General features: G+C 27.1%; 2 protein-coding genes across 8 annotated transcripts in view; both read left to right on the top strand.

Moving 5' to 3' along the window:
* The first annotated feature begins 8,101 nt into the window (after positions 1 to 8,101).
* LOC107438989 (uncharacterized) overlaps positions 8,102 to 27,026 on the top strand; it is a 32,381-nt gene continuing 13,456 nt past the window's right edge. For 2 of the 7 annotated variants that reach the window (XR_011636932.1, XR_011636931.1), the window contains exons 1-6: positions 13,687 to 13,979; positions 14,795 to 14,925; positions 17,708 to 18,011; positions 21,048 to 21,197; positions 22,894 to 22,974; positions 26,410 to 26,574. Coding sequence is in view for 5 of the 7 variants with exons in the window: in XM_043045142.2 (XP_042901076.1) it covers positions 21,074 to 21,197; positions 22,894 to 22,974; positions 26,410 to 26,574 (370 nt within the window). In the remaining 2 variants the exon portion in view is untranslated. Of the gene's footprint in view, positions 8,418 to 13,685; positions 14,114 to 14,147; positions 14,926 to 17,707; positions 18,016 to 21,047; positions 21,198 to 22,893; positions 22,975 to 26,409; positions 26,575 to 27,026 lie in introns of those variants that run through there. The other 5 variants (XM_043045142.2, XM_016051427.3, XM_071181756.1 and 2 more) reach the window with 5 other exon arrangements.
* LOC139426498 (gastrula zinc finger protein XlCGF28.1-like) lies at positions 11,998 to 17,937 on the top strand. Its single transcript, XM_071185630.1, has 3 exons — positions 11,998 to 12,013; positions 14,795 to 14,941; positions 17,708 to 17,937. The coding sequence occupies exons 1-3, from the start codon at positions 11,998 to 12,000 to the stop codon at positions 17,935 to 17,937; spliced, it is 393 nt and encodes a 130-aa protein (XP_071041731.1).

The raw sequence follows: 27,026 nt of genomic DNA, 5'->3' as shown, positions 1-27,026 counted from the left end.
GATTCAGTGCCGGAACAGTCGTAAACATGGGGTTTGAAAGACCCCTCCTTTATCAATCTTTTAAATTCCCTCTCTCTCTATTTTTTTTCTTTTTCTACTCATCCCTGAAAGTCAATAAGGGATCATACAATATCCTAAAATAAAATATTTTAAGTCAGGTACTGAAAGGATATTTAGATTTGATGATTTTTTACTGTTATCTTTTACTTATTTTAAAAATTATTTTTATCACAAAAGTCATTCATTTCATATTCTAATCTATTGATAAATTATTTCTACACAGCTCGCTTCGCCCGCCTAGCCACACGATTACTACACTATCCGTTTTGCTTCGTCTGGATAAACAGGTTCGTAAATTAAAATTAAATATTGCAAATTTTTTTTAATGCATTAACAGGAAGCGGATTTCACAGATTTTAATTTTTTAGTTTAATTTTTATCCCGCTTCCACTGAAATAAAACTTACACTTCATAATTTTTCTCCGTTAATACTATCGTTAATTTATCTTCAAACTTGTTTGTTGAATACTTAGTTAAATTTGGCTGGTATAAAAAATTGTTAAATTTTTTTTGCTACATATATAATTTAGCAATCGTGTAAAAAGTGGATTCTAAGTATTATATCTTTAGAATTTAAAATAGTTATTTTGTTGTCATTATTTTACTATTATACGTTTAATAATTTTGCATAAAATTTATTATAAAAACAAATTTAACTTATTAAAAAGAAATATGCCATATAATAAAACTAAAATGACAACTAAATGTCCTCATCATAAAGTGTTGCATAAGGTGATATTATGCAGCAGTAATTAAAAACTTACTAGTAGTTATACTTGTAGTACTACAGTAACTTGTTATAACCTGTAGTAACTTGCAGTACTACTAATAAACAATTTTACATAAAATACGGGGTATTGATTTTGAATATGGGGTAATGATAGAATATGGGGTATGTTTTGAACTTCGTTAAAACACTATTAAATCAGTTCGAAATTCGATAACCAGGTATATGAGAAAATGAAGAAAGGAGTGTAAAAAGCGAATTTAAGCACGAAATTGTTTTAAATAAATGTTTTAAAAAATAGTCAGCACTCTAAATGTAATAAAAAGTCAGTTATTTTACAAAACAAGACTTAGTGTCAAAGAGATTTCCATTTTTTTGTTAAGTATTATTAATAGCCTTTTTTTAAAAAAAATAATAATTATAATTGTTAATTTTTAATATTTTTGAGTTGTGGTCTATCTTGCTTAGACAATTTGTAAATGAAATAATCGTTATTATTACAGAGTTTTACTTAGCTCTATGCATGTCCAGAGAAGACAACAACAACTAAAACAAGCTTTCTTTGGTAGTCCAAAAATTACTAATTGTAGCAAAAATGAAAACGAAAAAGAAAAGAAAGAAAGGATGTTTCTTCGGAAAAGAGTCATATTTAAGATATTTCTGTCAACAAGATTTGTTCTGTTATTATAAATGATTCCTGAAAACTTCCCTACTCTTCTTTGTACGTTTCCCCTTTTTTTGAGAAAAATGAGGGGCCAGGGGGAGAACAGAATTTCTTCAAAACAAACATGTTTTTCAGTGTATTTTTTACGCTGAATTGAATGACACCAATCTAGAGATGACCAGACTAATAGTTTAGAAGTTATAAGTGCTTAATGAACAAAAAGTACAAATTTGCTTGTTTCTATTTACTCATCTAATGTTGCTACCTTAACAAGTGAGACATTATTTCTATGTATTCTTTTACTATAAATCGAATGAGATTATACATATTAATCAGTTGAACAAATAAATGAATCGTTGCAAGAATTTTTCTGTAAAAGAAAAACTATTTTTGACGCGTACTAATGTATACACTTTACATCCCTATCTTGGGATTATTTGAAAATGTAATGTATTTTTTTCGATGTAATTTTTTACACTGAATTGAATGGGACTAATTTCGAGATGATCAGACTAATAGTTTAGAAGTTATAAGGGTTCTTTATTCATAATAAGTGCAATTAAATAGTACTTTTTATGTTAAAAAAAATCCCATTTCATCTTATGAAATATTAGCTTATTTGATTCGTGTTTGTTCTCATCCGATTAAATGAGAAAAAATGCATGGGAAACAATATCTCAGTTGTCTGTATAACAATGTTAAATTCATAAATTAATGCAAGCATAAAATTGTACTCTTTGTACATAACACACCTATAAATTCAAGTTATTAATCAGATCATTTCGAAAATGGTCTCATTTAATTAAGCGTAAAAAATTAAATCAGATTATGTGCCTTACATGCTTAGATAATTCTTGACTAGCAAAATAACGTGCATAAATGCGTGTCAAAAGTAAGACTTTTGACTCCTGCTAATTTTGAACTACTTTTTCTATTGACTTGGATAGTCTCTTTCAGTTCTACTTAAAAAATAGCATCGAAACATTATCTCACTTGGAAAATATAAGAATATATAAATAGGTGCAATAGGAATCTCTTTCAGTTCTACTTAAAAAATAGCATCGAAACATTATCTCACTTGGGAAATATAAGAATATATAAATAGGTATTAGAAAATATAAATAGGTACAAGAACAAATTTTCACTTTTTGTATATAAAACGTTCATGGAATATTAACTATTGGTCCAATCGTCTTGAGATTAGTCTCATTCAATTCGGCGGCACAAAAACATTGGAAAATATGTATCACTTACCTATCTAAAAAATTAAAAGGGAAAAAAACAAAACAAAAACATTCCGCTTAAATTACCCCATTTCCCTTAAAAAGGGGGAAGTGTGGAGCAAAGGATACGAGAATGTTGAGTTATCATTTAAAACTACATAAAAGCATTTTGTCACAAAATATTGGGTATTAATTTTTCCGAATAAAAAAAACTAATTTTACTGGACTATGGGTACATAGCTGAATAAAGAATGATTAAAAAAACGATATTGCTTACTACAAAGTAAATATTAGCAAATGTTTAGCAACAACTCAGTTCTCATTTTGTGATATTTTTTTCCTTATCATTGATACTGACTAATATTAATAATTATTTCCACCAACAATACAAAATTTGCGTGATTATGTTTAAATATATTGCTGAGGATTAATAAGGGGTTAATTTTTTTTTTCTTTTTATCTAAGTTTTTAAAATAATGCGAATATTACCCCTTTTAAAAACGATCATTTCTGTGCACGTTAAATGACTACTTAACTTCATTGAGGTTTAAGAGTACAGTATATAATCAAATCAGTATTCTCTCTAAACTTTTGAAATTCGTGTATTCATACTTAATAAAAGCTCTTAATAAGATGTATATATGTACAATGGAGTGGCCATTCTTTTTCAACTTTTTCAGTTTAGCTCTCATCCTCTGACCTTGTTTCAAAAAATGAATGAATGAATAAACAAATAAATAAATAAATAAATAAAAAAATAAATAAATCACAAAAAATTATTAATGAAAAATTGTTTAAAAAATGATTTTCGCAAAAGTTTAGGCTTGTTTGACAACTTTGAGGCAAATCTCATCGACTATTGTAATTGTATATCTAATTATAACAGCCGATGTAATTACAATAGTCGGCGCAGTAAACCATTTTTCACATACATTTTTTTCAAGATATATTTATTTCAAGGCTTGTAATGTTACGTGAAGATAAATTAAAAATTTATACATCATTATTTATGATACCTATTGTTAGTGTTGCCAGATTAGGAGTTTTCCCCCTAAATTTAGGGGGATTTTTGATCTTCAGCGGGTATTTTAGAGGAATTTGTTTTTATGGGTTTGTATTAGGGTTATTTGTGAATTTTTGTAGTTTCATTTTGGTTGCGTTCTAATATCAAATTTTATAACTGAATGTGTGAGATGGTAATATGAAAATCAATATGTTAAACCAAAACAAAAAGATTAATTTTAGAACTTAACCCCCTTTGTTGAATGTAGTAAGTTATTACTTAGCTCGATTCTCGACTTAAGTTTACTTAGTGTTCGACTAAGTAAACTAAAAAACTTAAGTCGACTCCTGTTTTAGCTTTATTAAGTATTCCGCTTTCAAATACAGCTGTGGAGACATGTTTCTCCATATTAAATATTATTAAAGACAAATTGAGAAATAAAATGTCTACAACTACAGCTGATGCTATTTTGCGCGTTTGATATGAACATTCAAATGGTTGTCAAAATTTTCGTACCTACTTCTTCTATGTTAAAACTGTTTAACAGCGAAAACATATACAAATCAGAAAGTATATGTCGGATATTTTATCAAAATTTTAAGCATAATGTTAGAATTAAAATACTAAAAAGATTATATCGTTGATAATAAAATATTTATGAAAAAATGTGAGAGTCAAAAAGTATTGAAAAAAAAAATATCTTAAATATTTCAGTAGAAATTAAAGATAATGTAAGGATTGAAATATAAAAAATATTAATTTGTTGAAGATAAAATATTAAAAAGTATTAAAGCAACGTTTACTATACATTATTTAACTTTTGTAATATTTTTTTAATACTTATACATTAAGTTAAAAATTTCAGTTTTTTTAGAAAATTTTAAGGGATTTTGCAAGCCATCTTGGGAAGAACGGTTATCGGCACCTGGCAACACTGCCTATAGTAAAACATATAATAGAAATACTTTATAAAAACATGTAAAACACTACATTTATGTAAGCATTCTAAATCCTTAAGTAATAAAATAAAAAATAAAATAAATTTCAGTTACTTCAGCTATAGGATAAAAATTATATTCCTAACATACTTAAAAGAAAAATTTATAGAATTTTCATGTTAGTTACATTTAACTGTGTTCTTTGTTTATTATACAGTACAGTGCACAAATGAAAATAAATAAATCATTCTAAGTAACTACTGTTCTAATGATCAAGTTTTCTCAAACTAAGTACTAATCATAATGATTCAAGAGATTGACCTTAAATATGCTAACTAATTAGTGCTAACTGTTAATTAAATTACAAAAAGAGACCGTTTTCGACTGATATCGATTTTCGACTGGCATAATAAAATGGGATCCAAATAATTTAGGCAAACGTCAAGCGAGCTGTCGAAAATCTGGACCCCTAAATGTTAATTTTACTTTCTGCGGATTTCGCCATATTTCAAGTACTTTTAGAGGGAATACAAAAATGTTTGCATGTAATTATATAATTTGTTTATATAAAGGTAATTCCATGCAAAAAATAAGTTTTAATTAAACTTTTATAATTTTTTTATTATTTTATTTTTTAAGGGTTGAAAAAATATTGAATTGTAAGGTTTTGTAATTTTAAATGACAAATTACAAAATTTGAGTAAAATCGGTTGTATAGTTTCGAAATCATTAAATTACAAAAGACCCATATATTTTCAAAATTCTATTTCTCAAAAAATATTTGACGAATTTCATTCAAATTTTGTATTTTTTCATTTAAAATAGTTTAAATCTTTCAATTCAAAAATTTTTCTACCCTTATTAAATATAATTACAAATATTTATTATAATCAATTTAAAATTATTTTTCACTTCGGATAAACTAAGTTTATAATGATATAAAAATATTTCGTTATTCGTTTAATAATTTCCCGAGGAATGGTGAAATACGTAAAAAAGGAAATATATATATTTATTAAGAGACCTAAACTTTCGACCGTTCTCCTAACTTAACTATTGGGATTGTAGCTACCTCTCACATTTGGTAGTTAAAAAATCAAAGTTCGTAAGAAACAAAATGTATTGTTATTCTAAGAAAAACATTTTTGTTTCTAATAAACCTCTTTGATTTCTTATTTCAATCTTACTAATTTTTCAGATTGCAGCTGCTTTCCGTGTTGAAATCCAAATTTGGCAGGAAAAATAAACATGTTTGTTAAGATAAAGTAAATTTTTTTAATCTGATTCTTTCACAATTAACGCTAATTTAAATAGTATATTTGACGCTGCTCATTTGAAGAATTACTATAGGCACTTTGTTTGTAAAAATCCAATTATTATATCAAAAGTTATTCCGAGTGAATTCATTTTTCCTTTGCGAACTATCTATGTCACTGATTAGATAATCTTTATCGTGAAATAACTTTTTATTATTTCTTATCACGTTTTTTTTTTTGTATTTGTCTGTTTATTTGTGAGGCTTACAATAGAAATTTCCACTACTTTCGAGCTAGCTAGATTTCAATTGAAGCTCTGTGTCGAAAATACAAATAAAAATTGTTTTGTAACCCCGTAAGTAGAATTTATCCCCAATTGAAATTTCGACCACTTATTAAACTGAGAAAAATAAAACAAACTCAAAATTCTTTTATATTTTTAAAAAGTGATGCACCCTATGTTTTTCATATTTGATGTAACAAATGTCACAGCGTTTTCTTATTTTATGTTCCATTTAACAAATGTGTTTTTCAAACTGACATTCATTTTCTTTCTACAGTTCAAAAAAAAAAGAAAGAAAATAATAATAATAATAATAAATAAATAACTTTTTCGCAATCAGTCGTTGAAACTAATATAGTTATGACGCGTTTGCACTAGCGGTCTAGCGGAAAATATAATAAATGAAAATCTACAAAAATCAATGTCAAGTAATTTGAAGATGCACGCTTCTTTTTAAGCGTGCATTTTTAATAAAGTAATAATGATAAATTACTGATAAAAAATGATGCATAATCATAGGAAAATTTGAAAAATTGATATTTTTGGTGATTTTGTAATGTAAATATTTATTTATATTATTAAAACATAAATATATATTTTTCAATCTGTCTTTGTTGACTCGGACAATGGAATTTCGCAAGCCAAATTTCAATATTTTTCTGACTAGCAAGAGCACTTGTGTCTGTTGTTGTTGTTAATTTACGTCGCACTAGAGCTGCACAATGGGCTATTGGCGACGGTCTGGGAAACATCCCGGAGGATGATCCGAAGACATGCCATTACAATTTTGATCCTCTGCGGAGGGGATGGCACCCCCGCTTCGGTAGCCCGACGACCTGCGCGCGAAGTCGAGCACTTTACGGTAGCACAGTTTAATGAGGACCAATACCGCACACCCTCGGTCCCTACGCAGCACTTGTGTCTGATAATATTGCGTTTTCTCCCTGTGGGCAGTGCTATCAAATTTTGAAGGAGAAATGGGGATCCGATGTAATGGTTCGTGTCTGACTTTATAGATTTTCACGTTGTATGATGTTAAATTTTATTCAATCCACTGTATTAGAGGCGAGTCTATGAGAGAGATAAAGGCCTTAAGAAAAACTACTTTTTCCCTTTAAGGACTATTCTCACTGTTTCCAAATAAAAATCTGATTGGTGAGTTCCACCAATATTTTCCCAACATAGTTCATCAATCAGGCACTCATTCCCATACTTTTTTTTTGCTCGTGAAAAAAATTACATCGGCACCGAGAGAAAAAGCTCATTTCCCTGGCGATGATCGGAGGTGCGTGATCAGCATGCCGATAGAATGACTCTTAAAGCAAGCACTGATCATTAACACTCAGTATCTGTTATTTACTTCATTTAATCATTGTTACACTTACATATTCAGGCTAGTGTTAGGTGTTGGCTCATTACAAAGTACTAATTTTCCTTGTTTTTTCGATGGTTCGAAAAGAAACTCTAAAAGTAACTCAGAATCATTTTATTCCAGTCAAATTATTTTTTTTCTTAACAATTATCAATCGAAATGGACTGCAGGTGGCGTAGAGCAGAACTCTCTACCTATGGCAACACTTCGCATGCTTTCTTCATTAGCGTGTGGAGAGTCATAGAGGAAGGAAGTACGTTAGTTTCTCTCTTGATTTTCATATAGATTAAAATATTTTAAGTAGAAAAATTATATGGAACTGAAAACTACATTAAACATTGTTCTAAAGAAAAGCATCATGGAAATTTTAAAAAATATTTTTATGAATAAAAAGGAAAAATATTAAGAAAAGGGAAAATGTGCGTGAGCCAAAGGGAGAAGAGCCAAAGGCATGAAAGCGGTCTCTCTCCAGGGCGTATTCGAGCGCTGCGATCGCCAAATGATTTTTTTATTTATGGGTTTAGACACGATTTTAATTGAACAGAAATAGGAAGCCAGAAACGTTTTTGTAAACAAAACTATTATGTTTGTTATGGTTGCGTTAATGTTGTATTATTTCGCAAAATTGATTTATTTATTACGAATTTTATCTGAACAAATTCTTTTACACGTATTGTTAAAAATAAGCTTAAAGAAGTTAATTTAAAATATTTTTGCAATTTGCTTGTGGTGGAAGTTGTTGATTCCTGATCCGTTATAGACTTTAACACATTAAGAAATTAGCCCCTATCAATTTTTTTTTAAAAAATTCTTTAAGCAAATTAATTTTAATTCATGTTACAAACTGTAATTTGCACAAGAATAATACAAATGTCAATACAATGAGTTACAGTAATTAACTTGTGCTTTAACTTTCAATCAAATATATGTATCTATTACATGTCTTCGAAAATAAATTTTAAAGCATAGAAATCTGAGTTTTATGTAAGCAGTCAAATGTTTAAGGGCGAGCATAAGTATGACTTGTTGCAACGTGCGTAAATGTTGTTTTTGGAATTATTATGTTTTTATGTCGAGTTTAGATTCGAATACGATTGAATAAAGATATATTTAAAATATACGTTAAATATCTCTTACAATTCAGAAGTGGGATTCGAATGTAAGCAGGCGCACTTCTCCCGATGAAGAGAACTACCACTCAAGCAAATTAGAACTGTTAGCTGTAGTGTGGGCATGTAGTCGTCTTCGACCATTCCTTCTTGGCATTACGTTTACTCTTGTANTGACAAATAAAACTATCCTGTTAAATATTGATACAGGTAGTACTTTAAATATCATCCCAACTAAACTTTTTGAAAAACTTAATGTCCAAAAAGAAAGAAAGAACTTTGTTAATGTAAAACAAACAAAAGGTATTTTGCAACTTGACCAAACTTGTACTTTAAATTTAAAAATTGGAAAAATAGCTAGGTCAGTGGAATTTTATATTTTAAATACTGATCTACCTTATGCCATATTGGGTTTAAAGGAATGTAATGGGTTTAAATTTGTGATTGATTGTGATAAACAAGTTGTATTGCAAAATCAGAGAAAACTGATCACTTTTTCGGATTATAAAAGAAACTTGTCTTTACACATTTCTCCTGAAATCCAGGTTAATGATTGCAACAAAAATACCAATAAAAGAAAACCAAAAAAGAAAGTAGATAGAAAAGAAAAAAAAATTCAAATCTAAGAAAAACAAAAAGAAAGGAACAAAATAAAAATTTGGGCATAAAAAAAAGAAGTAACTGAAGAATATAATTTAACTCCACATTCGGTAACTAAATTTCCCCCAGCTTATTTAATGTTTGGCAGTCTTCCATTTAATCATCCTTTATCTGAAGAAATTTTTCCACCAATAGAAGAAGCAAGAAAAATTGCAGTTGAAAGAACTAAACATTATCATTAAAAAAATAAAATTTATTATGATGCAAGATTTACCCATATTGAATTTCCCCCTAATGATACTGTCATGTATGAAGATTTTAAATACCCCAATGCTAGGAAACTTACCCCAACATTTTCTGGTCCATATAGAATTCTTGAAAAAATTTCTGATGTTAATTATAAAATAAATAAAAAGAATATTCATAATAAAGAAAATACAGAAATAGTTCATGTATCAAAATTGTGAAGGCACCACCCACCTGACAAACTGAAATTATGTCACGAATAAAAAACCAGTAATAGTTTAAATAATAGAATAAATAATATATATTTTTTATATTATTAAATTTAATGATTTTTCATTGTTAAAATAAAATTAAAAACACCGAATATGACAACATTTCACATAGTTTAATGGAACATGTGGTCCCTTTTTTTTTTCTGGAAGATCCGACCTTTCAAATTTTCTTCTTCAAGTTCAACGTTTACCCAATCTAGAAAGATGGGGCGATGGTAGTTTTTCTCTGTGGTGAAAACCAAAAAAATGAATACTTAAGCATCTGTTGAAACTAGGATCTTCCAGCACATTATTGTTGAGACTAGGGACTGTTTTCCTCCTTTTGGGGAATACAGCCCCTAATCCAGCAAAAAAATTTCCCCTAATAACACTGAAGTCTAAACTTCAGATTAAAGACCAAGTGTCAAACTTTTTATTCTCTCATTGAAATAAAAATACTGAAGTCTTAAACTTCAGATTAAGGACTATTGTGTCAATTTTTTTTACATTTTATATTGAAATTTTTTTTGATAAAAAGTGTCAATTTGTATTTTTATATCTCATATCACTTACATTTTAATATTTTTTTTAATCTTTCATGTTGTTGAATATTAATATATTTACATCTTTTAGAAAATTTTTATAGATTTTCTTGTCTTAAGTGAAAAGTTTATTTTAATTGTGTTAGTATGAGGAATAATTTTATTTACTGTGATTATCAAGAAGAACTGAAAAATCTATTGAAAATGAAGATCTAACACTTCAATTTGATGGTAGCTTTACTTCAATTTTTTTTTTCTTCCTCGAACACTTTAAAAAAAAAAATTTTTTTTAACTTTGTGTATTAATGTGTAATTTTTATAATGCATGTTACTTTATATCTTGTTAACATTGCAATTTAATTCTTTTTATTTTAATTGTGTAATCACAGGGAAAGTTTTGCAAAGGGATAATTTTAAATTTTTTTAGATATTAGTCAAAACTTTTCGGCGAGGGGGGATGTAACATAAAAAGCTTCTATTAATCTTTTTATGTTAGTTTCTTTGCTATAAAACAACTCCTACTTTATTACTAATTAATTATTCAAATCGAAATACTTTCTCACACTTTTAAAAGCTACATCCTGTTTCTAAATCTATTTTTGGCCCAACTGTGCATAAATTTAAATAAAGATCTTTTATTATTTTATTTTTAAATTTGACTGACCTAGCTATTTTCCTTATTATTAATCTGAAGTGCCAGTTTGGCTAATTTGCAAATTTCTTTTTTTTTTTCATTTATATCTTTTTCATTCTTTTTGGACATATACTTTTTCGAAAATATTTGTTGGGTTTATTTTTTAAAGTACTACCTGTATTAGTATTTAACAACATTAACAACATAGTTTTCTTAGTCACTATCGGGTATTTGTCCCTTTCATTATTTTTTTTTTGAGTGTATCCGGATACTATTCATTGACAATTTTGAAGTTGGTCACTTTCTTGATCAGACTGAGTTTGATTCTCAGCTGTAAAAATATTACGTTTGTTTATACAATTTTGGCCCCAATGATAAGCATTGGTTATACCAAGCTTATCACAGTATTTACATGGCTTAGGAGGTAACTCCTGGGATGCCTGGGCGAAATGACTAGTTTGTTGTTTATTTTTATGAAACTTTTCATTTTGAATTCTAGGTCTAAATTGGGATTGTTGGTTACAACTTTGACTTGGTCGGGAAAAATTTTGATTTTTTCGAGGATTATAATTTGGATTACCTGAGTTGTTAATGAATGGCCGCCTTGGTATCCAGCCTTGATATTGTGGCCCATACCCATTAAATTTGGATTCTGGTAATTTTTGTTTAGTTTCAGTTTGTGGTAAGACCGTAGGTACATCATGTATTATTTTTGAAACAATTGTGAGCCATTCAATTTGGGTTTTAGGTTCTTTTAAAACCAAAAGTGTTTTAATTTGGGGAGGCAAACCTATAGACAGACCCTCAATTATCATTACTTAAATTTATTTTTCGACCTAACTCTACCTTTTCAGTAAAATATGAATTTAGGTCTTTAGCATGGCCAGAAAATTTTAAATTTTGAAAATCGTTAAAGCCAAAGGGAGGTGAAAAATAATGTTCTTGAAAAATTTCGACTATTTCTTGATATGAATTACAATTAAGGCAGTTATTAATATACAATTTCGAAGCTGAACCTCTAATGAACTTTTGAAAATTTTTTACTTTCCAATCGTCATTTAATTTAGTATCGATAGTTAGTTTTTCGAAATGTTTGAGCCAGGCTGTGAGTTGAACACCAATGTCAGGCTCAAAGATTAGTATGTCTGGTTTATCCTGTACATTTTGATCCATACTTAATTTTTGTAAATTATCATTCAATTCATTTACAGAATTTTTTGTATTGCTTTTAGCGTTTTTTTCATTCATGTTAAATATTTGTAGTTTTTGCCACTCCGTAAGGGCATTCAAATAATCAAATTTCAATAATTAAATACAACATTNTGGCGCGTTTGCACTAGCGGTCTAGCGGAAAATATAATAAATGAAAATCTACAAAAATCAATGCCAAGTAATTTAAAGATGCGCGTTTCTTTTTAAGTGTGCATTTTTAATAAAGTAATAATGATAAATTGCTGATAAAAAAAATGATGCATAATCATAAGATAACTTGAAAAATTGATATTTTTGGTTATTTTGTAATGTAAATACTTATTTATATTATTAAAACATAAACATATGTTTTTTAATCTGTCTTTGTTGACTCGCTTACGGACGAGCGATGTATATTGAAATGGGATGTATTGAACGAAAAATATTGAAATGGGATTTCGCAATCCAAATTTCAATATTTTTCTGACTAGCAAGAGCACTTGTATCTGATAACATTGTGTTTTCTCCTTGTGGGCAGTGCTATCGAATTTGGTAGGAGTAATGGGGATCCGATGTAATGGTTCGTGTCTGACTTCATAGATTTTCACGTTGTATGATGCTAAATTTTATTTAATCCACTGTATTAGATCAATAAATAAAAAGTCTTAAAGGCGAGAGAGAGATAAAGGCCTTAAGAAAAACTACTTTTTCCCCTTAGGGACTATTCTCACTGTTTCCAAATAAAAATCTGATTGGTGAGATCCACCAATATTTTCCCAACATAGTTCACTAATCAGGCCCTCATTCGCATACTTTTTTTTTTGCTCGTGAAAAAAATTACATCGGCACCGAGAGAAAAAGCTCATCTCCCTGACGATGATCGGAGGTGCGTTATCAGCATGCCGATAGAATGGCTCTTAAAGCAAGCACTGATCATTAACACTCAATACCTGTTGTTTACTTCATTTAATCATTGTTACACTTACATATTCAGGCTAGTGTTAGGTGTTGGCTCATTACAAAGTACGAATTTTCCTTGTTTTTTCGATGGTTCGAAAAGAAACTCTAAAAGTAACTCAGAATCATTTTATTCCAGTCAAAGTATTTTTTTTCTTAACAATTGTCAATCGAAATGGGATGCAGGTGGCGTAGAGCAAAACTCTCTACCTATGGCAACACTTCGCATGCTTTCCTCATTAGCGCGTGGAGAGTCTTAGAGGAAGGAAGTGCATTAGTTTCTCTCTTGATTTTCATATAGATTAAAATATTTTAAGTTGAAAACTTATATGGAACTGAAAACTACATTAAACATTGTTCTAAAGTAAAGCATCATGGAAATTTTAAAAAATATTTTTATAAAGGAAAAATATTTAGAAAAAGGAAAATGTGCGTGCATTCCTATACAACTGAAGAGAGGAGGAGAGGAAAGGGAGAAGAGCCAAAGGCATGAAACCGGTCTCTCCCCAGGGCGTATTCGAGCGCTGCGATCGCCAATAGATTTTTCTTTTATGGGTTTAGACACGATTTTAATTAAACAGAAATAGGAAGCCAGAAACGTTTTTGTAAACAAAACTATTATATGTTTGTTATGGTTGCGTTTGTTATTTCGCAAAATTTATTTATTTATTACGAATTTTATCTGAATAAATTCTTTTACACGTATTATTAAAAATGAGCTTAAAGAAGTTAATTTAAAATCTGTTTGCAATTTGCTTGTGGTTAAAGTTGTTGATTCCTGATCCGTTATAGACTTTAACACATTAATAAATTAGTCTCTATCAATTTTTTTTTAAAAAATTCTTTAAACAAATTAATTTTAATTCATGTTACAAACTGTAATTTTCACAAGAACAATACAAATGTCAATACAATGAGTTACAGTAATTAACTTGTGCTTTAACTTTCTATCAAATATATGTATCTATTACATGTCTTCCATAATAAGTTTTAAAGCACAGAAATCTGAGTTTTACTTAGCAATAATCATTGTTTTTTAATAAGAGAGTTTTTAAAAGTAAATAGTTTTTTTTATTGTATGCCGATTTGAATTAATAGATTAGTTTTAAAGGGTTGGTCTAAATTAAAAATTATGTTTTCAAATTTTATAAGCTTGAAAATTTTTAATCCTTGGCATAAAACTGTTGAAATTAAATGGTCATTGCTCTGGTTTTATCGTATTGCTTTGCAATAAATTTTAGAAGAGATAAATAAGTAAAATATTTGCTTGCAAATTTATGAATTTTGTTTTCAGAATTATTATTTTGATACAACAATTTCAAGAGAGGATGTTTAAGTCTAAATTTATGCATCATTATTTAATGCATCATAATTTATGAATCAGGTGTATTTTTGTCTGACTATGTGTGACTATTATTAAATTATCAATTCTTTTTTAATTAAACTTAATTTTGCAACTTTTTTATTTTTATCATTATGAAAAAATTTAAATCAATCATGCAACTTGAAATACAATTTTTCTTTTTACTTTATTTAATAATAAATTATGTTGAAATCACTTAGAAATATTGGTGATTTCTTATAACTGTTTAATACAAATGACATTTTTTTCAGTTTAAAAATTATTTCAGTACATTAATTTTGTTTTGTATTATTACTATATAGATTTTCTATATGTTTAAATACAAATGTCCTGCTATATATTGTTAATTCATATTATTCTTATGTATTTTTGCAGGCGAAATAGGATTAGTTTCTCAGAAAAGCCTTGGTACAAATAGTGCTAGTGTTACTCATACTTGTTCAATGTGCAACTTTACTACACCTTGGAAAAGCCATTTGAAGAGGCATTTTGTTGTTCACACCGGTGTTCGTCCTTTTTCATGTTATTTATGTGGGAAATCTTTTACTCAAAAGGCTTCTTTAAAGTCCCATATGTTAACTCACGTGTATCAGAAATAACTTTAAAAATATATTCATAAATAAATAATTGAATATTATGTAATCAAATTTATATTACTTATTTGGTTTTAATTTTCTGCAAGTACCCTTTAATTTGTCTGTGTTTAATTTGAAAAAATAGCAATTAAAGTTCCCTTTGAAAGCTCTGAATGTTCTTAAGTGTATATTATATTTCTTATTTATTTTTTACTTATAATGATTTAATTGTTTACATTGTATTCAGCAGTTTTGTAATGGTTAAATTTGTTTTACGGAAAGCAATTCACCACACATATACTATAGAGAGGGAGGGTGGTATCTAAAATTTTCTAAGATAATTTTTGGTCAACAGTTATCAAATCATTCCAAGTTGAGTAAGATTTTTTTTTAAGCTTAAGTTTCCTTATTTCTATTTTACTGTAGTCTATATAATTTGCCCAACCATTTTCCGAAAAACAATTCAAGCTGCTTTACCTTTTTCTTGAAAATTGATTCACAATATATAGGATAGATTTATTAATTACACTGGTAGCAAATTTTCATTTTATTTTGTGTTGAATGAGAATTTTGAATAGATCTTAAACACTTTTGTATTGCCCATTTCAAATCTTCAATCGGTTTCTCTTTCAAAGCGACAGATTTTTTTTAAAAATGACATTTTTAGTCTGTTTTTTGTCAAAATGTCTAAGATTAGAAATTTTACATATACCGTAACGTCATGTAAATGTGACAGATTTCTAGGGGAGTTATTGCACATCATCTTGATTAAAATTTCATTGGACCCCATACCCAGAAATGTCACCATAGACCGTTAGGGGCGCTTCTCTATTATGAACTGTTGATAATAGAGAAGTGCCCCAAACACAATATTTCCTGGCAAAAGTTACTATGCAATTTTTGTACTATTGATGTGCCCTAACTTCCCTAAAAGTTTGTAGCAACATTTATGCGACACCTTGTTATATATACCGTTTTTAAATTTGTACATTTTGTCAAAAATTAGACTAAAAATATCATTTAAAAAACTGTAATTTGGAGAGAGAAACCGTTTGCAGATTTAAAATCAGTAATACAAAAATATCTAAGATCTGTTATTTATATCAGATCCAGTTGTCTGTAACGTTTTTAATTTTGTAAATTTGTACAGAAAATGGACCAAAAAATGTCGCTTTAAGAATAATTTACTAGCTTTAGATGCAAAATTAATTTCAGATTTCAAATCTCCACATCACAATTAGGAAAGATCAAGTATTTCTATAACTGCAACAAATTTTTTTTCTTCCCTGTGTTATTGATTAATAAAACCTTTACATCATACTATTTTAAACATATTTAAAAATTTTCATACTGAGTTATTGTTTTTCTCTTTATCAACTCATATTCCTAAAAACAGTTATAAGAATGAAATATCATAATCAATATTTTAAAAGTAGAAATGTATGGTTATATGGATGGCTAATTTTGAAATTGACTAATTATCTTAATCTTGCATAATTCTTTTCACACTTAACAGATTAACAAATTTAGCCTTTATTTAGTAAGCATAATGAGGAGATTTTGCTTAAAATTTATTTTAATAAAAAAAAGTTAAAATTGTAAAGTGGAAATTAGTAATATGTTCATTAAAATTCCGGAATAAAGTTTCACCTAACTCAAAGGTTCTGGAACGTTGTGCCTTTTGGCGCCACTTCACTCCATTAAAGATAAAGTTTTATTTTATGTTTTATTGTATCATAGTTAAATATTATTGGTAATGAAAGGGCTTGTAATATTAAAAGGTTTGTAAGTTTATGTAATAACATAACCTGTTAAGTAAAAGAAAATTATCTCAACTTTAAATTGGTACTTTTTTAAAGTTTCACGATACCAAACTTAATATTTGTGCAAGAAATTATTAATAATTTGAAGAAAAAATATTGAATTTCTCTTTAAGTTGTAATAGTCAGGACTAACTTCAATATGCATATAGTTACTTACTATAGGTTTAATAGTTATCATTTTCAGTTCTACACTATATTGCCTTTTTATTTAATTAAATATTTTTTTGGTCTTTAAGGAAATAGTTTAATTTTTTTTTACTGTATTTGCTTGTGATATTTAATTTTTGTACATTTTAATTTAAGTTTGCTGGCATTTTGCATACTCTGGTATTTTACATAAATTTGTATTCCTCTCAGTGGTAAAATAATTTTTAAACATTATAATAAAAACATGCAGACAGGAATTGCAGTCCTATTTTTATACATTCACTGTTTTTTTTAAAAAAAAATACCTGTTGTGATACTTTTTGGTGATAATTTTTTTTTTTTTTTTTTTTTACAAAATGTATAAAGTTTTTTGTGGATTTAGTAATTTGTCTTATGTAATAAGTATTTAGTTTCTAGCCTTTTTAAAAGGGAAACTTAGGAAATGGAATCATTCACTTTTTCACACACATGAATTATTATGAAATTGAAAAAGATGTGAATTAACATTTGGCATAAAAGAATAACTTAAAAATGTAAAAAAAAATAAAATAATAACAAGTAAATAAATTGTGAGGATTATCAAAATTTTCTATTTGTCTTTTTTTACTGATGTTTTCAAATTTGATCTTTTTTTCTTCCATTTTTTTAAATATTTTGTGTATTTTTATTGTAATAATAAATATCTAACTTTCTTTCAGTACAATTTATTTCTTTTTTGCTTATCACATATTTTTTTTTTTTAGACTGGAATGTATTTAAAGAAATTGAATGTTCTAAGCTTGGAGGAGTTACATATTACACTTGTTCTTTGTGTGCTTATAAAACTCCTAATAAAAGCCATTTAAAAAGGCATCAAGTTGTACATACTGGTGAAAGACCTTATGTATGCCCAATATGTAAAAAAGGTTTCACCCAAAGAGACACTTTGAAGTATCATGTAGCTCTTCACTGTGGCCTTGTTAATTTCTGTTAATCTGGTTTAATGAATAAAAAAATCTCAAATAAATGTGAGAATTTTAGTTGAAGGATATCTGATGTGATATTTTAGTGAGTATGTGCAGTTTAACTTCAGAATATATGTAAACATGTATAAATTATTATTTTCTGTTGAAAACTGCCTTAATTAGAGACTCAAGAGAATGAGTTAATGCTCAATACTTTATATGTTTTTAAACATAACAATTTGAGTATTTTATTTAGCATGTTCTTTCTTGAAGCTTTTTTAAAATTTTGTAAAAAATGTGTTTTCAATAGGAAGAATCCATTAAGTATTATAGTTTTTTTAAATTGGAATTTTTAATAATTTCTAGATATCTGTTTTGAATACAATCATAAAATCTGTTTTGAATACAATCATAAATTTTTTCTTTATGAGGCAATATTATTGTCGGATTATTTATTGTTATTTATATGTATATTTTGCTGATTCAGAAAGTATTTTCATTTTTATCTCACAATGTGCAAATGCTTATTTTTTTTAGCAGTTGATTAAATATAAGATATTAAAATGTAACTGAATGCAGAAAAGGGACAAACAATGGTTATTATTTTGGGGTACCAAAATATACACAAAAATAAGTACAAAACACATTTTTGTTATATTTAAAAAAATGCATTTCGTTTGTTGTTATCTATGCTTTTTTCAATTTTATTTATTCATTTGTAAAACTAATTTTCCTGTATATTAATTAATTCACAGCATATTTTTTATAAAAACTTCAATTGGAATTTATAATTTTCAAATTACTTATTTTTTTTGTACTTGATGTGTTATTTTTGTAAAAAATTTTGCCAAGGCTTTTCAATAATTTATTCTGTGGATTTTTTATTTTAGTATAGTATTTTTATATAATAATTCAAAATTTTTTTTGTATGTCTAACGCCTTAATGCCTAAACATTCTAATCGTATTATTATATAACCTATCATCAAATCAATATTTTTATAAATTTAATTTCCTCATTAGATTAAGATATAGCAAAACAATTTGTAAGTGTAATTTACAAAGAATTCTAAGGCAGGGTAGTCAACCTTTTTCTACTCATTGCTCATTCTTGCATTTTGTATACTAGTTCCATAGTAATGTGATCTATAAAGTAAGTAAGTAACTTTAGGTAAACAATAAAAAACAGTTAAAAATATTAATCTAACTACTGTCTTGATTTGTCTAATTTAGTAAGAGCACAGCTTGGTTGCTATGCTTTGGAATGATGTATTTTATTTTATAACTTTCGTTGAACAGACGATCCAATTTTGGGTTTACAACTTTTAATGTTCAACTTCGTATCTTTGTAATTATGTACCCAATCCAGAAGACAAGGGAACTCCTGAATCAAATATTGGGAGAAATTTGCCTTTGTGGAGCAATTTTTGATTGAACTAACCCGCATTTTCGTTACATGGAGAGGAAAGCCACAAAAACCTCCCATCGTTAGCCTGATGGTAAGTGGATTCTAATCCATGATCCCTCTACACTTGAAGATATTTTGTATCAGCACTGTGACTGATGTGAGGCGGGTGTGGAATTCATTGTCTACCATTGTTGGGATTCGAACCCGCTTCACCTCATTCAAAGGCAAACGTCATACCCATTGAGCGCTTTTTAGCGTGTATCTTGAGACTGCGTGCAATGATTTGTATTATTTTACATTTTAATTCAAAGGTGCCTTACAAAATATTAGCCCCCAAAAATTTTACAAAAATGTCATTATTTGTTTTTAAAAGTAATGTAATGAAAGTTTTCTTAGTTAATAATTAAAAAAAAAAATCCATTTCAGTGCTTTTAAGTTGTTAATTTATAGCATAGAAAAGTGCTTTAATTGCTGCCTATTTCAGTACCATTAAGAAATCTGGAACACCCAAATGTTGACTACCACTGCTCTAATGCGAGTAATTTTATCAGCGAGACATAAATTTAATTCGTTAAAATTCAAATGTATATATTCAAGCATTTTATATAAAATATACAAGCATTTTTTTTACCTTATCTTTTTTTAAAATTATACCTTTAGTTAAAAATGTAGTATAAATATTAATTTTATAACTCATTTGATATTGATTTGTTCTCTAACTGCTTGTTAAAATGATGCATTCCTTTTAAATATAATTCTTTTTAAATTAGTTGATCAATTTAATTGCATTTTAACTATTATTTTGATTTGTGATTTCCTTTGAAACAATGCTTTACTTTTGGCTTCATTTGATGTTTTTAACAATATTTTTTTCATTGTAATATTGGCTTATTACTCTTCTCATATAATTATAATGTAAATATTACTATGATACATTTTTACTGTGAAATAAAAGTATGAATTTATTAAATGTTATTGTGTTCTCTGCCTTTGGCATAATAATTCTAACTCTTTTGGACTGTTAACACACTATTAGTATTTTTTTAGCTTAATTTTTCCTCATTTAATAACTAATTTTAATTCAGTGTTTAATAGAAGAATTAAAAATGTGTTCCAGTATGAGAAACCATTGGTAATAATTTAAAGTGCATTTCCCATTTACTGATCAAAATTGGTAATTCATTTTATGCTTTATTTTTTCATTATGTGACATGATTTCATAACTTTTAGTATAAACTTTGCCCCAAAATTTTTGAATTAAGAATTTTACTTTTAATGAAAAATGTGTTAAAATTTTAAAATTTATGCTGTTTTAAATTTGTTTTCTTAATCTAAAATTTGCATTTGGGTTTTTGTTTGCGTAAAAATACTTTTCTGTATTAACTTCCATATGAATAGCTTAAAAATTAAAGAAATTTTTCTAATTCTTTAAAAATTGGAAAAATTTTTTGGAGATATTTTGTGAAATTTTTGTTAATACTAATATACACTAAAATATATGTTGAGTTTTTTTTCATAAATATTTTTTAACGTTTTTGGTAAACTCTATTGATTTTTTAAAAAGTCTATATCATATGTTAGTGGGGAAAAAAAATCAAAATTTCTAATTCTGTGTATACTGTATTTTTTTCTGTATTAATTTAAGCATGAATTTTATAGTTCCTTTTACAATTTACATACTGCTTTGACAAAGTGTTGATAGATGTATAATACTTTTTTTTTTATCTTGTTAGACCAAAAGGAACCAAAAGGAGAAAACATGACCTATTCTCTTGTTGAATGTGATTATTCCACTCTACCTCAAGATCAATTGAAGAATGTACAACAACCTACTAATGTTTTTCTTGAAATCACTACAGATCCTACTGCTAGCTTTGTCCAAAGTAATTTTAATTTTCTACTAGATTTAAAAATTGTAATTCTGTTACTATCATTGTAATTTCATTATAGCTACATTAATTATACTTAAAGTTATTAATTATGTGAATTTTTTTTAATATATGATGTTTTATGAGTCTTCTTGATATAGAAAATATTGATATAAGATTTATCGGAATATAGATTTTATCAAACAACACTTTTGTCTATGACCATTTCCTGTAATTTCATTACCAAGCATTTAAAAAAAATCAGTTTAATTGAAAATTAAAACAATTGAACCTTTTAATTTCTCTAACTGTGCTTTATAGATTTTAAATTATTGAAACTTAAAGTTATTTCGTAATAATTTTTAGTATTTCTTATAATTCACAAACTTGCTCAAAAATGTAATTTCATTACCACAGAATTGGCAAATCTTTATGAACAGAATTGATTTTGTTTTGATTAATTTAATGATTATTTTTTTTAAAACATAATTGAGTTATTTACTGTGAAACCTCAATTTGTGTGTGTTTCTATGAAATGTATGTTTCATATTTAATTTTCTTTTTTCCTCTTCAGCTCCTAATCATTAGACTTATTTAATAGGTGTTAAAGTTTAATAAAATTGGGTGGAATAATGTGGTTATTATAGAAATGAAAATGAAAAAAATAAAAATAAAAAAATTAATCTTATTTATCCGTTTCAAAACATCTTTTATTGTTCTAATTATAGCTATGTTTTGATTGTAATTTTTTTAACTTCTAAATTTTTTTTGTATCTCTAAGTATATTTAATTTATTGTCCCAAAAAATAAATAAAAACTTGATGCCATGTTAGACTACAGAGACTTATTAAGAGATTCTACATTTTAATGCATTAATAAATAAATAAAAAATAAAATGGCTGCACGTCCTTTGAAAGCATTGTTTTTGTTTCTGTGTGCAGAAAAAATTAAATGTAAACTTAATTTAAAAATTAAGCTCTACCTAGCAAGAAACTGTTAAGTGCGATCTGATTAGTAAGTGGTATTGCACACCAAATGCCTACATGAAGAAAAAAGCAAATATTGCTAACTAAAAAACTGAGATATTGTTTCTGGTGCATTCCCTTAACACTGAATCCAATAGAACCAAATTCAAGCCTTATAGTTTTGAAATTAGAATGGCTTTATGTAAAAAAGACTAAGCTTGAAATGTACCTATTTACTTATCTGACTTTGCTATCTAGACTGGCAAAGTATTATTTCCTCTGTATTTTTCATCCTGAATAAAATGATGCTTAACACCATAATAAGTCCATAGGACTAATTATTTTGAAGTTGCAAGGGGTTTTATGTGCAAAAGGACCTTTATTTATACTTATAGTTATTTACATTTTTGACATTGCAATCTCTGGTTTATCTACATTAGTGAGATATTATAACTTATGTACTGAATCGAATGAGATTATCAGAGTTAATCTGACTCTTATGTCATTAGACTTAACAATCGATACAATGCATGTAGAATCTTGTCTTTTGACCTGTATTTTTCTGCAAAGCAAATCAGATTTTTACATTGAGAAATGATGCATAGAGAAGAAACATTCTGTAAAATTCTTTTATTTACAAGGAGACAAGAAAGTTAAAATTTTTATTTGTTATTCTCTTGTATTATTCTTTATTTTGAGCTTATATTTTAAAAAAAATAAGAATATTTTTCTTAACTTTTTTTTAGAAAACAACAGGAGACAACCAAGTGAAGTGTGGGATCATTTTTCAAAAATTGATAAATTTACATCAAGATGCCTATATTGTGGTGCAGTATTAAGTTCAAAATCAACTATTTCCAATTTAAAAAGACATCTTATTATGAGACACCCAACTGCTCGTTTTAAATCAGATATGACTCCATATAAAAGAAAATAGCTTTTGAGTCAAAGCAAATATATTACAGATAGCAATAATTTTCTATTCTAAAACTTAGTATGTTTTTGCATCTAAAATTATTTAGTTGATGTATGATGCTTCTCATCATGTTTTTAAAAACATTTTCTTTGATAACTAATGTTCTCTATTTAATGTTTAATTATATATCTTTTTTGTTATTATGTAACTATAATTTTCTTAATTATAGCAAGAATAAACTTTAAATCTCCAGAAATTTTCTGATAGGAATTTTTTTCTTTATTACTTTTAGGGGTAATAAAGTTAACAGAATACTTTATACATGATATATACATAATATAAATACATAACATAAAAACATAATTTATATGCTTAGATACATAATATATGTGTTATCAGATATGAAGTAGCCATTTTTAAAACCATATTTCAAAAATTATCCTCTTTCACTTAAAAAGTTATATTACAATTATGAATACTTTTATGAGAATTTCGTTATCTATAAAAACTAAATAGTATGAAACAATGTAAAAGTAAAGCTTTTGTGTGTTAAAAATTTATTTTTAACTTATTCTGATATTTTTTAAATTTATGTTTTTTGTAAAATTTTTGTTTGTAATTTATTTTTCTCTTTGCCCCATGTAAAAATAAATTTTTATCTGAAGGTATCGACTACTGCAGATTTTAATACCTGATTTCCTAACAGTAGAAAATTGTTCAGCATAGTATAATAAAGTGAAATAAAAATTGCTTTATTCTTTTCAATGAAAATAATTATAACATTAATCACATTACTTAAACATTATTATTAATAGATAATCTAATTTAATCTAATTGGGTAGACATTTAATTTAATATAATTAGATAGAAAATTTATAATCACCACAGAGATATATTTTTGACCCTATCAGCATATATGATGAATTGTAAATCATCATATAATCAAATTATATAATCAATTATGTTATAATATTATCAAATGAATAAAATTCTAGTCAGTTCCTTCTGTGTCATAGATAAAGTTTTCCCTATATTCACTTTTTTTTACAACTTTTTATTTTATTTTATGACCGTCGTTGAACACCCAACCAAATTCTGAGTTTACGATTAACAAGGTTCAACTTCTTAGCCTTGTATCTTAAACTCAGTCCAGATGACAGGGAAACTCTTGGATCAAACTAGCCTTCATGGAAGCATTTTGATGGAACATACCTGCATTTGCGTTACATGGAGAGAAAAACCATGAAAGCCTTTTACTTTTAGCCTGTCGGCAAGGGCTTGGACGGTAAGGGCTTGGACGGTAAGGGCTTTGGACGGTAAGGGCTTGTACCGTCCTTAGCCTTGTATCTTAAACTCAATCCAGAAGACAGGGAAACTCTTGGATCAAACTAGCCTTCATGGAAGCATTTTGATGGAACATACCTGCATTTGCATTACATGGAGAGAAAAACCATGAAAGCCTTTTACTTTTAGCCTGTCGGCAAGGGCAGTCCAACTTATCCATCTACCTCTGAGGATATTTAATGTCGGCAATGTGGTCGGTCAGAGCTTGGAGTGGAATTCATACCAATCAGCCAACTCTGAGTTTTGAACCTAGGTCACCTCATTGGGAAGTGAGAACTCTATCCCTTGAGCCACCATGGCCTTTCTTGTTACAACTTGAATAATTTTTTTTAATACAATTGTATTCATCTTCATTCTACTTATTGTACAGATGATGTTACTTCTATAAATGTCAGACTAGTGGGCATTTCTTTGAAATTTTATGTGTGCATTTCACACAATTCTTACATTATTAACTGCACATATTTTTTTTATTATATTTGTATTGAATTTGAAATTTTACAAAGAGTGATTGTGGTAATCTTTTATTAATGTGGATTTCTTATGTAAATATGTGTTTAAGTTTAAAAGTTTGTAAATATAATGTTAAAATAAAGTTTGTTTTTATTACATTTGGCTTAAGAATTATTTTCTCTTATTTGCTCTTATGGCTTTATTGTTTTTCTTTCATTAAGTTTAAAAGTAACCTTTTAATGTATTTAAAAGAGATATTTTATCGACATTAAAACATTTAAAAGAGATATTTTATCGAGTTTGTTAAAGAATATAATTCAATATAGATGAATTAAAGAAGTTTTGCCATACATTATTTGAAACAGAATATCAGTGAATAGTACCATCTTCCTTTTTACGAGTTGTTTTCATTGCTCCAGCGAGGGAAATATAGCTAAGTGTTGTACATTTAAACCATTTCACCATTCATTCATAAGTTGTTATAGGTACTCCTAATCAAGGTGGGCCTTTAAGTAATAACTTAGTTCTTATATGCGATATGGCATTGAATTTTTTTTGCAAGAAGAATTAAGCCTTGCTAAAAATTGTTTTATTAGTCTAGCACTGCAAAATTTGTGTTGGTAAATTCTTATAAATAATTACATTGATTAACTTGTAAGATTAAAGAAATTTTTCTCATTGCCTCTAGTGAGAAATAGAAACTGACTATAAATTTTAAAGTTCTTTGTTTTATTAGTGTTTAGATTTCTTTTCTAGATTTCACAATAACTATTACTTCAATTAAATAATTTTTGTTTGCTGTTAACTAGTTGTCATATTTAAAATCATTTAATTATTTTTAATGGGGATATGTATTGATTTCTGCTTTTGTTGTTAAAATTTTAAGTGATTTCTTCTAATTCTTCTTTTTTTAATAAAAAAAATTAGGTATAAAAGTTAAAGATAAAATAATTTCTTAATTTAACTGCAAGCCCTTTTTAAATTAACTATTTTCATTAACTATTTAGTTCATCTCACAGTGTAATTATCTGATCTTGGGAGATTTTCTTTTAACTATTTTTCAAGGACAAGCTGATATTTTGTTTTATATTAGAATTTCAAGCGATTGCATTTTTTAAAATTTTTTTAAATTGAAAAGGACATAGATTTTAAAATATAAATCTGAAATTGTGTCTTATATGTATTTTATTTTTATTATGTCTGCTTACTCATCATATTTGTAAATTTGTTATTAAATATAAAAACAAATTCTTAGAACACAAAATCAAATTAGAAACAACTTTTTTTGCTGCTAAATATACTTTATAGCTTTATGCAGTTTTATTTTTGCAGTTAAAACTGTTGAATAGTTATTTTTGTATTATTATTTAATAAATTATTAATGGTATTTCTTATATATGTTCTTATAAATATTATTTCTTTAAAATATATGAAGCTCCAAGTGAAATGTTTGATTTTTTTCTCCATAAGGTTTTATTTTTTGAAGCTCAAAAACTTTTTTTTTACCCTGATTAATTATTTTTCTATTTAATTACTTTCTTTTAATTAGATCAAGTAAAAATTGAACCAGAGGAAAACAAAGCAAATATCATAAGTTTCTGTATGCCAAATGATTGTGTTATGCCTCCTGACAATTTGTCCTTTGAAATTGCCGAAGAACATGTAGATAACATTCCATGTCCTATTGATATTTCTCTTGAAAGTAGCAACCAAGGTAATTTTAACTTACAATTTTATTTTGTCATCTTAATTAGTGTTAAGTCTTAAAGTGAGAAATGCTAATAAAATATTTGCTTTAGCAATCCTCATGTGTTTGAAAAGGGGACTTTCTAGTTTTACTTAAATTATAAAATTTAACATGAGTTTACTCAAATGCCACTTAGCATTTTTATTTCAACTTCTCAAGACTTATGATCTTTCTTGCTATTATTCAATATAAATATATATGTATGCATATATATATATGTAACATAAAAAGCTTCAATTAATCTTTTTATGTTAGTTTCTTCGCTATAAAACTTCATCCTAATTAATTATTCTAAACGAAATACTTTCTCACACTTTTAAAAGCCACATCCTGTTCTTAAATCTATTTTTGGCTCAAGTATGCATTTAATTAAGAGCAGGACATTTTTCCCTTTGCTCTTGTGTGGGAAACGTTCGATC

Source organism: Parasteatoda tepidariorum, chromosome 1 (assembly GCF_043381705.1).
Source record: "Parasteatoda tepidariorum isolate YZ-2023 chromosome 1, CAS_Ptep_4.0, whole genome shotgun sequence".
Classification (NCBI taxonomy): domain Eukaryota; kingdom Metazoa; phylum Arthropoda; class Arachnida; order Araneae; family Theridiidae; genus Parasteatoda; species Parasteatoda tepidariorum.
The sequence above is the reverse complement of the archived record's forward strand: the minus strand, read 5'-3'. Positions and strand labels throughout refer to the sequence as shown.